This window comes from Solea senegalensis, linkage group LG11, assembly GCF_019176455.1.
Source record: "Solea senegalensis isolate Sse05_10M linkage group LG11, IFAPA_SoseM_1, whole genome shotgun sequence".
In the NCBI taxonomy this organism is placed as follows: domain Eukaryota; kingdom Metazoa; phylum Chordata; class Actinopteri; order Pleuronectiformes; family Soleidae; genus Solea; species Solea senegalensis.
The window spans coordinates 13,195,997-13,208,529 of NC_058031.1; the positions used below are offsets into that span (position 1 = coordinate 13,195,997).

At 46.2% G+C, this 12,533-nt stretch overlaps 1 protein-coding gene across 4 annotated transcripts in view; it reads left to right on the forward strand.

Annotated features, from left to right (window-relative positions):
• samd11 (sterile alpha motif domain containing 11) overlaps positions 1-11,854 on the forward strand; it is a 1,171,052-nt gene extending 1,159,198 nt beyond the window's left edge. For 3 of the 4 annotated variants that reach the window (XM_044038044.1, XM_044038046.1, XM_044038047.1), the window contains exons 7-13: positions 735-888; positions 6,067-6,182; positions 6,421-6,499; positions 7,012-7,799; positions 8,727-8,860; positions 9,710-9,820; positions 10,068-11,854. In XM_044038044.1, coding sequence (XP_043893979.1) covers positions 735-888; positions 6,067-6,182; positions 6,421-6,499; positions 7,012-7,799; positions 8,727-8,860; positions 9,710-9,820; positions 10,068-10,346 — 1,661 coding nt within the window. In that variant the 3' untranslated portion in view covers positions 10,347-11,854. The remainder of the gene's footprint in view (positions 1-734; positions 889-6,066; positions 6,183-6,420; positions 6,500-7,011; positions 7,800-8,726; positions 8,861-9,709; positions 9,821-10,067) is intronic. The other variant, XM_044038045.1, reaches the window with a different exon arrangement.
• The last annotated feature ends 679 nt before the right edge of the window (positions 11,855-12,533 follow it).

The window sequence follows — 12,533 nt, forward strand, 5'->3', positions numbered from 1 at the left end:
ACATTTACAGCAAATTAGTTTGTTGCTGTAAATGCATGACTGTTTGGACATTCCTCTAGAAAAGCTTAGAAGCTACAGCCATTTCTAGTGAAATCTTGCAAACAAGAAGGAAAGTAGCCTCAGACAAACTTGCCAGTACAGTGCACTGTGTTGAAGAAGACTATAACATGCTTAAAAGCAAACAAAATAAAATGTTATGATAAAATAGTAATGTTGTGTTGCAAATAAATACATTTATTTTTCTTACTTGTCAGGTTGTTGGCATTATATTCAATCACATTTTAAGACACTGTGAAAATAAGAGTTAAAGCTATAATGGGAAAATCTGAATTTACATAAATAAATAAATGGAATTTGGCAAGAAATAAAAAAACGGATTTCATACGGCTCTAAAAGTGGCGCAGCTTTCCCGGCTTCATGCACCACAGAGAACCATGAACTGCTCTGCTTCTAAAATGTGAGCTACAGTGCAGATCAGTTCTGAGAGAGAACAAACCAAGTCTGACTGCATCTCTGTTTTTATATCCAGCCTAAGAAGTGTGGTGAAACTGAAAATGAGAACTTTTGGACTTGAACTGTTTTGTTATTGTAAATAGACGACAAAAAAATAATACTGCTGAGGACCAGGGTGAGGGTTGGGGTACCTCTTTACCTCAACTATTTATCCCTCATCATCTTGGTCTTGTCAATTTCTATCTTCTCATCCCTCTACTCTGTGTTTTCCTCTTCTTCAGAGTTACTGCGTGCCCGTCAGGAGGCATTGGCTGCAGCTGTGAGGAATCCAGTGGCCTTAGAAGCTCATCTGCCCTCGGCGGGCAGTTCCTCATCATCCAGCCAGAGAAGAAAGCAAGGTCTACCACAGCACCGGGATGCACATTACGCCGACAGGTGAGAAATGGATGCAGAAACATGCTTTAGACTTGAATGTCAATTTCAGCTTGATCGTAAGTAGCTAATGAAACACAAACCATGCTCTGCCTGAAATAACAGTGTTATAAATCATTAATAAAGCCCAGCACCCACATCTCCACACACACATATACCTTTCTTTCCATTCTTCCACCTGTTTCCTAGCAAAAGATCTGATCTCATTTTTGGCTTTCTCATTGTGTTGTGGTACAAGTTTGTATGTGCATATGCGTGTGCGCACATGTGGGTGCATCTCCAAGTACACAGCTAAAGTAAGGCTCCAATAACCTCTTGGCTAACACTGTGGAGCTGCACGCCTGCATCCCTGGCTCTTCCTCCCTCCTCTCCCCCCAGTGCTGGCCCCTGCGCCTCCCAAACAAAGCCGGGGGCAGCGGGAGTGGGCGGGTAATTGCTTGTCGATTATTTATGTGGCGCGGGTAGAGGCGGGGATCGATAATAGGCCGGCGGTGCGGCAGCAGGGGGGAGGGTTGTGTGTGTGTGTGTGTGTGTGTGTGTGTGTGTGTGTGTGTGTGAGATACAGTGAGAGACAGAGAGGGGGGGTGGTGGGGTTAGGAGAAGGGAGGGGGATGTAAGCAGGAAGCAGAACGGCCAGGCGCTGTGTGGTGCAGCTTATAGACTGTGGGGGTGTTTGTGTGTGTGTGTGTGTGTGTGTGTGTGTGTGTGTGTGTGAGGTGAGAATGGGGGCCGATTGTTTTGTTTGTGTTTGTTTGTGCCATTATATGAGCCGGCCGTCTGCATGCATGTTCATCTATGCGGACTGAATTTGGGGCTGTTTGTGTGAATATGTCTGCTAATTTGTGTGTGTGGCCAGTGGTGCAGTGTGAATGTAGTCAGTGAGCTGTGGCTGCTCTCCGACAGCACACAGAGTAATTAGCCACACAGGATTGGGGAGAGTTAACAAGGCCTTAGCCTTCATCCATCCATCTCTGCCTCACTCTCTCCCCTCTACCTCCCCCTGCCTCCTCGTTCATTGTCTCTTTCAGTGTTTTTTTTTTTGTGTAAATAAAAAAACGGGTCATGGGGAAGGAATGTTGAAGTGTCATTTTTGTCACTTAAACTGATGTTGAAATGATGATATTGAAGAAAAAGCTATGTAATGACGCAGCTACACCGCACATGCACGTTCATTAGAAGTTCATAATCCTTTCTGGACTTTTAGTGAGGGTTTGTATTTTATATATTGGGCTTTGTCCTTTATTTTCATTAAGGGATCTCTGCGCCACTGCATAAAACACTTTTATTTTTACTTTTTAGTTTTCTTTTGAGGGAAGATCTCCTTGTGTTTCAACATAGCAATGCCATCTGGATTTCCAAGTTTAGTATGAAAGAAAATTACTGGTGTGGATAAATCCCTGATGCCATTCAACACCTCTAGGCTAAAATAAATTGCAAAATGTATGTGGTGCCCGACATCACCAATCCATTTGTGGCCATCAAAACACTTGATTCAGGTTTAACTATTGTGATTCAGGAGCATCTGTGATTTTCTTTTCTTTGTTCAGTCAGAATTGAATGATACATTTTCTCAAGATAATAATTGTTTCCAAAATAAATATACATCGCATGTCAGTTTTACATTTATCTAACTAATGGGACAGAATGCTTTTTTGTTGACGTTAACGGCTCCTTCTAATAATAAAATAAATACCATCAGGCCAAGTACAAAATTGTGTTTTTTAGCTTTGCCTACTCTGTGTTCATTGGGCTAGTGCTGGGCCAAAATGAATAGAGACTCTTGAAAAAGGACACAGCACAGTGCCTTTAAATGAATATGCTTCAAATTAAACTGAAATATAACTTTTTCAAACCATGGACTGTAGATAACACGGTGAAGAAAGAACTTCCAATACTTTTTTTAGTTAAACTAGCAACTGCTATTTTTAGCTATTAGTATAAATTAGTAGAAATATCATGATTCTTATGAACAGTTAAATCATATCATACCCCATATACAAATATACTAATATAAATAGAACAAAAAATAAGAAACATATGACCATGAAACATGTTCATGGAATGAGAGTGAAGTGAACAAAAAAAATAAAATTCAGATAAGTGCTGAGTAAAAGCAAAAAAAGAAAAAAAATAGATGAAGACTGAGGTGGAGAGTTAGAGACAGATGCTCTGCTCTCTGTAACGCTCTTCATGGCTCACCTTTCCATCGACCCCTCATCATTGATTATCTGGGGCCCATTAGGGTCCATTGTTAAAAACAAATCATTAGGGCCGCTCGATGGGCTTAGAGCCTGGTGCTCCATTTGTCTGGCCTTAAATGGCACTAAGCTCACCGAGCATCTGCAAGGCAAATAGGGGAGGGATGGAGAAAAGTAAAGAGAAAGGGGTGGGAGAGAGAGAGAGGAAGTGGAAAACATGGGAGCTTAAAAGGGCGATGAAAAGGGGAGACGGTGAAAGAACGCAATGTCGGAGAAAGAGAGATGAACCAAAATAGGGAGTGAGGAGATCCAGAGAGTGTGAGATAAGGGTAGGAAGGGAGGGACGGAGAGAGAGAGAGAGAGAGAGAGAGAGAGAACAGGAGAGAGAGAATGAGCATGGAGGGAGCCTCATCCATTTTAATGAGCTTCCTGTGTAAATGTGTTCCTGCGGAGAAGGAGCTGAAGGCGGCCGCGCGGCGCTCCTAATCCCCCCACGCTCCCATCATTAAGGGCAGCCGTGTCGCTCGCACTCGCTCGCTCGCACACACACACACGCACACACTGACGCCACTCTGACAGGTCGTCACACAACAGTGAATTCCCCATGAGCCCCTGGCCTCACTGCAGGCAGAGAGAGAGAGAAGAAAAAGAGATAGATGGATAGAGAGAGAGCAATAGAGAGAGGGAGAAAGAGCAAGGGGGGGGGGACGGGGGGCGTTTGGTTGTTGCAAAACATCCTGTGATATAGTTTTCGTAATTAAAAACCCACCTCGCGAATGTGATTCTGCCCATTTTGCCTCTCATACAAAAACTAGGTGAGTGTTTTTTGCCTCGTCTTTTTATAGCATGTTTGTGGTTCGTGATAGGGCGAAAAAGAAAGAAAGTCACACACGCACACACATGCACGCACTCATACACACACACAAAAACACATGCATGTGCCCAAGAGCAAAACAACTAATGTCTGCCACTCCTCCCTCAAAATTACCTCCTATAAAAGGAGTAAGAGAAGGAGAGATGGAGGAAGGGAGTGTCAGACTCTCTCTCTCCCCCTCTCTCTCCCTCTGTCTCTCTTGCTCCCCGTGATTAGGCCTAATTATGGTGGCGCAGACGCCTGGCAGCCTCAGTCATGCAGCTTTAATTGACCGTTATTCATCTGCGGGCTAACGCCAGGCGATGGTAGGCAGTGTAAGGAGAGGGAAGAAAGAGATGGAATATCAGAAGAGGTGGTGGGGGTGGGGATGGGGGTGTGGTGCGGACTGGGAGGGGGTGGGGGGGGAATGGGCAGGGGTTTGTGTGTGGGGGTGAGGGGTGTGATGGGTGCTTGCCATGCAGGAGCCATTGCAGGGATGAGAGTTTTGGGTGCCTCAGCGTAGCCTAGTGGAACTGTGCGTTGCAAGGCTAATTGCTAGCCCAGAGGGATTAGGCCAGGTGATTACACACTGGGCGGTGTAATTACATAAGCAGCGGCTAGCAGGGCCCCGGCTCGCGGCTCCGGGGTCACGCGCCGCAGCAAGATTAATTGGAGCTGCCACTGGAGTGCGAGGCACCGCCGGAGAGAGCGGTTATACGATTAGCATTAACATTTCAGTGGCGGAGGCGATCGATGAATGGTTTTTACCCCCCCGCCCCCCCATCTCCCCACTCTCTGATGTGTGCCCTCCTTCTTTGCAGCTCCTCTCTCTCTCTCACCCTTTAGTGAAGTGGGAGACATGCAGGCGCTAGCTAATTTGAACATGGTTGCAAAACAATACTTGCGGTTGCATGCGTCCCAGTGTTGGTTTTGATTTTGTTGTTTACCTCAGCTTGTTTCCATGTATGCGTTTGTGTGGCGGCAGTCGCACTCAGCTGAGCTGTGATAGCAGCTCACGAGGAGAAAAAAAACGAAAGAGTCAGGAGAGGTAAGAGGAAGAGTCGCGGGTGGGAGGCTGGAGAGTGAACTCAAAAAGGCCCTGAAACAGCTGTGGTGCCAGAGATCATCATCATCATCCTCATCAGAATCACTGCTCAGTCTAGACCAGAACCTGAGCACTAAACTGAGAGAAAGAGGAATTTAATGAGACAGAAAAGTGAACAAAATATAAAGAGGCAGGCAATACAAGACCAAAGATGAGGAGACATGAAATGGAGTGACTGATGAAGAGAGGAGAAAAAAATGCAGGGAAAAATCAGAATGAGGCAGAGTTTTCGAGGTCACGGAGGGGTAGAGAGACAGGAGTAAAGAACAGGAAAAAAAGATGGGCAGGAGAGCAAGAGCTGGAGAGAAAGAGGGAGAAAGGTGAGAGGTGCCTTTCCCCCCTCAAGGAGGACAAAAGATGGAGCAAATAATGGAGAGGCCTTTTCAGAAGCAGAGATTGTAGGACGCTCCATCTTTTCACTGGCTTCAATACAGCCGAGAGAGAGCGAGAGAGGTAGAGAGCGAGAGAGACGGGGAGACCAGAATAAAAAAGGGGAGAGGAGAGAGAGAGGAGGGATGAGTGTTAATTAGAAGGTCCTTCAGCCCGTGGCCCCGGTCAAGACACAGGGGCCACCCCAGCTGTGGGAGCATGACACACTGGCATTGTGCATTCAGCTCTCATTATGTGTGTGAGTCTAGAGTTGTATGTGTGTCTGTGTATATAGTATTCTGTGAGTGTGTGTGTGTGTGTGTGTGTGTGTGTGAGAGACAGCAGGGGAAGGAAAGGCTGCAGTCCAGGGTACAGCAATGGCCAGCGGCGCTGGTTGTGGCGTGGCAAGACTGATGAGGCACTGGGGCGAAGCGGGGGCCTCTGGAGCTCCACTGATAAAAATACACTGCACACATTGCGGCAGCGTTCACACACACTCACGGAGACGGAGCTGAGACGTACAGCAAAGAGAAACAAAAATGATTAAAACTATTCATTTAACCTTCATGCATTATACATTAGCCCCACACTTAATGCTCTTATCATTTCAATTAAACCCATTGTAACAATGTCTTTGTGTGTGTGTGTGTCCACAGAGAAATGTCCCACCCACCGCCCCTACTCTCGCCTCCAACGGCCCCTCACATTGCCTTAGGACCTCACCTGCGGCCTCCTTTTCTGGGCATGCCTTCTGCTCTTTGCCAGGCCCCCGGTGAGTCATCGCCAATGTCAGAGCTGAACAGAGAGCACATCACCACGCCTGAAACAAAAAGTCATTTTCACATGTGCACTGAAATGAAGGAAATGTTCATAGCTGTGTAAGAAGCCAGAGGATTCATTTAGTTTCCTAGTAATTTTTTAACATGTTAGCTCAAAGATTTGCACAATTAAAAAAAAAAAAAAGATTTGCTCATGAGCGTGTTTGTATTTTCTCCTTGTTTGTATTACAGGATATGGTTTCCTCCAACCGGCTCAAGCTGAAATCTTTGCACGGCAACAGGAGATGTTGAGGAAGCAGAATCTGGCCAGGTGTGTGTGTGTGTGTGTGTGTGGTGTTACATCATGTGATAAAAGCAGTGATGTGGGTCTACAGTCACATAAAAACTTCCTGGTTTGAAGCATTTTGAAGAAAGTCTTATGGACAGACTTTAAGGTTTTACTACATCCAGTGACAGCAGGTAGTGAGGTCCACCATGAGGCTCTGAAGCCTTGAGATTCACAGTCTTGCATGTGCCGTGCTTTATCGTTTATTCTCCTCTAAATGGAAACTTCATTTACAAAACTGACATGATATACTGTTGAAGAAGCCCTGACATTAACAGCTGTGTGTAGGCTCACTTTCCCATAGACTTCCATTCACATGGAGTTATTTTTGCATCCGGTGTAGTCGCCCTCTGGTGGCTATTCAGTATATTCTTAGTTCCTGTATAACTTCAACCGGCAAATTGGACTACATCCACTTTTTACACACAGTCTATGATACACATGTAAACAGTCTGTAAACACGTATTCTAAAGTCTCTGTGTGTTTCACTGCCTCAGACTCGAGATGTCAGCAGAGCTGCTGAGACAGAAGGAGTTAGAAAGTCTCCACCAGCGACAGCAGCAGCAGCAGCGGCTTCTGGGCTCTGACTCTCTGGGGGCTCTACCTCATGGGCTGCCCCCTGACCATCCGGCCCTGCGGAGCCTCCACGACATCCCGGAGGGCCATCCTCTCCGCGAGGAACTGGCACGCCGCTCAAACGCAATGCTGGTGCTTCGCCATGGGGCTGCCGCACCCCTCCTAACACTCAACCACCAGCAGCAACAACCGGGAACATCCTCCACACCCAAAGACACCCTGGCACAGAGCTCCACTGCTGGGCTAGATGCTGAATCCAGGAAGGCCCTCCACAGGGGTCCCCAGCTCCAGCTCCGTGCTGGGGACCACACAGGAGGAAGAGAGGATAGGGGGCGGCAGGGAGACAGGGAGGTGCACGATGAGGAGATGAAGGACTCAGACAGTGAGACAGAGATGTGCACGGAGAGACAGGAGAGCATCGTTGCCAAGTCAGCGAGTAAACCCAGGGACAGAGAGAGAAATGTGGGTAAAGAGACTGGCAGCAAGGGAGTGTGTGACAATGCCAAGGAGACTGGAGAAAGCTCAGGCAGGCTGAGTGCCCCGTGTAGCTCAGCAGGTACAGAGTCACCCAGTCGCCTCTTTACCCCGGGACTGAGTAAGGCGGATGTCAAGTACCACCTGCCACCTGGGTTCATGCCGCCACTGCCTGCACTTCACGCCCAGTCGTTCCCTTTTGGATTCCCATACCCCAACCCTTTCTTTCACACGGGTAAGAGACTGACTCACACACACACACACACACACACAACTGAAACCTGACATGTGAAACCCATTAGTGTCACCCTGTGTCTGCGTGTCTCCAGTGTGGAGACCTCTCCCTGTTAGGGGCCCTGCCTCTGACCCTTTGATGACCCTCATGCACACCAGCAGCAAAACAGTCACATGGGCAGAAAGGGGAGAGTTTGTTTGTTCAGAGTAGTACACACACACACACACACACACGCGCACACGCGCGCGCACACACACACACCTCTATACAATCAATAACTGTGAGCAGTTATATACATAAATATACACAATATATTGTACTAATACAAGAAAACCATAGTATACTAATTATTATGAATTCTTTTATGAGACAGTTTCCCACTATGAGCTGCAAAATGACTGACTTCTGAATGGTCAGTCAATGTTTGACACACATAATACTTCAAGTGTTTTGGTTATCTTTCAATATGAGGAACCAGTTACTTGTGATAATAAAGGTTCACTGTGTAGGAATTGGAGAGAATTAGTGACATCTAATGGTGAGACTGCAGAACACAACAAACACAGGACTCCTCAGTCCTTCCTTTCCCATGTGCGTCAGGGAACTACAGTGGTCTTCACAAACCAGAAAGCATCTTTCACAACTTTCTCCACACTCTTATTCTCTCTACTGTCTCCTCTTACTTTGTCTCTAGTTTAGCATGTGACTTACGTGGGCAACTAAGAAAACCAAACTAGTCTTAATGTTATTATAGTATATTCAAATTTCTTATAAACCCTCTATGACTTCATTTGGTCTGAACTTGCAATTTTCCAAGTTCTGCATCATTGAAAATGTGAAACAGAAGAAAGAGCCTCTGTTTTAATGGCAGCTTTGTACCCACTGTTTACACCGACACATCATTTCCACCCACTGCTGCTCTTTCAGGCTCTGTGGGAGGTCTTTTCATGGATGGGGAGGACTCGGCCACGGCAAATCCTGTGGAGGACATCAGCAAGTGGAGTGTGGAGGACGTGTGTGGCTTCATAAGCAGCCTGGCCGGATGTGCTGAATATACACAGGTGAGTACGTAGGGGGAGGGGAGAGAGAGAGAGAGAGAGAGCGAAGGGAGGGGGTGGATGCCGGGGGCAGGCTGACTACAGAAGAACATTAGAACGTTGACCAAAATCTAGATTGTTAAGGATTTTAAAAAGTATTGTGAATGTGAGTGGGATACATAAGTGGCCATGTTGTCGCCATATTCACGGGCTTTGTGTGAATGAGCAGTGCATGTACACGTGTTTACCTGTGAATGTGTGAGTGACAACAGTGTGTTCCACAATGAAACATCCAGCATGTGAGAAAAAGGGAACACATTTGCCCTTCATTGCTAGATTTAATAAACAAATAACTAAATAAATAAATGTGTCCTCTTTTTTAAGTGTCTTATACATAATTCACATGGCATATTATGTTAGACATTAGTTGCTGTAATCATTCCCAGATAAACTCCCATGCAGGCATTAAAGGAGACACAATCCTGTCTGTGGAACAGTGACTTCTGCTGTCAAATTACGTGGCTATATTCTATATTATATATAGAAAATACCTTCTTTAGAAAGCTTCAGAATAATTATTTTTCACATAAGAACACATGGACTTTTTCACTCTTGTCTCAACACTGGAGTTGCACCAGGAACAGATTTCTTCACAGTCACGATGAACAAGGAAAAATGGGTTTGTCAACAACTTCTCCACAGGTGGATTCTCTTTATAGTCCAACGTGGAATGAGCCCTTTCTCTCATAATGTAACATTATAGAATAGAGTCACTGTTCAGTAGGTTGTGTGAGTGAATGTGTAGGTGTGTGTGTGTGTGTGTGTGTGTGTGTGTATTGGGTCCTGTGGCTGAAGCAGCTGTGTCTTCGCCAGGTGTTTCGGGAGCAGGCCATTGATGGAGAGACATTACCGCTGCTCACTGAGGAGCACCTGCTCAACACCATGGGACTAAAGCTGGGGCCTGCGCTCAAGATCCGCTCACAGGTACACACACCACAGACCTGCGTGTGTGTGTTTGGGTGTTGTCATGTGGACGCCAGAGTGAAACGTGTGTGTGTGTTTGAATGTGCGTTTCTGTCCATGGGCCCACAACTAACTGATAGTGTAGCATAGTGATTCCCTAAAGCTAGCCTGCCCCACAGACCGTTCTCTCTCTCTCTCTCTCTGACATACAGTACACAACATTAGACCAACAGGATGCACTGACAGTCATATGGTCTCATCTCCCCAGGTGGCACGTCGTGTTGGCAGGCTCTTCTACATGACCGGATTTCCCTTGGCATTCCCGTTTCCACCTTCTGCCACTCTGCGCCACACAGACCAGGATCCCCTTACCACGCCATCGGACACGCCCCTGCCCCTCTCTCTGTCCTTTCCCCACAGACCCATCTCCACCAGCAGCAGCTCTTCTCCCTACAGTGGTCCCACTCCCGGGTGCTCTTCCCCAAAGCAGGAAAATGGTAATGGTTCCACGGTGGCCGGAAGATACGAGGCCAAAACACCCTCGTAGGAGCTGAAAGGCAGGGGTGAAGAGAGCAGTCCTGCCTCAAACCAGCCCGAGAGCCAAGGGAAGAGGGGGGGTGGGGGTTAACCTGAACCACAGATCAACTCCTAAGCTCTATTTACAAGACGCTCGCACCTTGGGACCTTCATGCTAAAATTTATGGGAAAATATTGGACTGGAATAAAAGGGACCTGGACAATAAGTACCACATCCGGTAAAACAATCAGTCCGAGTTCTCCTGCAGTGGCTGTAACCAAGCAGAATCCAAAGAAACTGGGTTGGAAGGGAGACACGTGAAGCAACAGAGGAACAGAGAAAGAGAAAAAGGAGACAGCTGGTCACAGACCGCCTGCCAAAAAAAGGAGCGAAGCCTGCCACAAATGCGACATTCTTGCAAGTCAGACAGTCAGACGCTAGCGGAAACTCTTCCTTCCTTCCTGGGCTGGAGGAAGGTCTGCTAACTCGTTTTCTCTAGTCTGTATCTCTCACCACAAGCCCTGCAGAACCCAGGAATTAAGACAAGATGCCTCGCCCCTCTTTTCTCTCCTTCCCTTCCTCCTGCTCACTCACTTCCTGAAGCCAAACAGCAGCGTGGAGCTGTCTTTTTTAGAGACTGGAGCAGTTTAAGCATATGCTGAGCAGCACCAGCTCTGACCGGCTCCCGCTTATCACTGCAACTATGCATTCCACTGTCCCAATACCAAAGATGACCGGATGTGTGGAATTGGATCCATGTTTCAGTGCGTCTGCTTCTTTTTGCATTAATTGTCTAAATCAAAGACTGGTCCTACAGGGGAACGCTAGGCTAGTGCCTCAAACGATGGACTCAATTTGGGGCAACACAGGTCGAGTGGTCATTTCCTGACAAAAAAAAAGACTTAATGTCGGTGAAATGGGGAAAAAAAAAAGCCTATTATGGCATCTATGGCCGTGACGATTACGGCATTATGTCATTGTACGCTTCTGTTGACTACTGTGGGAGGTAGAAAAAACATGCAAAATTGTACAAAACCATGCTTAAGATGAAAATATCCTGAAGGTTACATACGTGGTACTTTTACTTTTTGTTAACTGTAGTTGCACGAATAAGGTTTTCTTTACTGAAAAATGTGACTTCCTGAACTTTGGTGGTACTTATGTTCATACTTTTGTTCTGCCATTTTTTTTTAAGTGTTATATTAAAAGATGCTCCAATCTTGAATGCTACTTCAGCATATAAATGAGAAAAAAAATATTTATAGGACTTTTGACGTAGTAGATAAAGCAGATTATCATATGTATAATTAGCCCTTCAGATGGATTCCAAAGATACTTTTACTTGGTTCTCTCTTGGTTACAGGGGGAAAGAAAGGCACAAAGCTCTTAATGCAAATGTTTTGATTTTGTTATGGAACAATTTTTAATCCCACGCAAGCAATTCATTAATTAAAATGGTCTTTAGATTTCCCTTCAAAAGTTTTGTCTTCATCCTATTTTTCTATTCACCTCACAGGTGAAATAAATCCTAAAGAAATCCCCGTTCTCTCATCTGTCATGATTGTGTGCCTGTGTCAGAACACTGTATACATGCCCTTTCCTCCTCAGGTGTTTGAAATTTCTGTGTAAAAACGTGCAGGAGGGAGTTTGCGGTCTTCTGATGCTAAACCATGGGGGACACAGCTCAGGTCAACACCAGCTGTCAGAGTGTGAGGTTCAGCTACAGGCCAAGGCCAATCCCCCGCCTGTAGGGGATAAACCTGACCCTCCTCATACACCCACACACAGGACCAGAACCAGGAATAGCCCAAGATTACACTTACCTTCCTCTTTCAGGAATTTACTCTGAAGCCGTACACTGTACTACCAAAACTCAGCTGGGACTTCCCCTCGCTTAAGGCTGGGCGTCTGCACCAGAGCGCTGTGTATTCATTGGAAACGACTACAGAGGAAATGTGGCAACTCAAATTAAATCTTCCCTTCGTGGTGTCGATGTCAAACAACTGTTCTACCCCCTGTTGTACAGCAAATGCATGTGATAAAAGAACTTTAGTTTTCATGGTTTTATGCTGGTGGACACTGCAGTAAAGCAGCAGTAAGTTAAGTGAAGAAAAGCCGTGTCCGAGCATGTGAATACACGGGACGGGGACGGGGGGGGAGTTGAGGAGCTGGCAAAGAAACAGACCAGCCAGTGTTGCTGCTCTACCACCTGGGCAG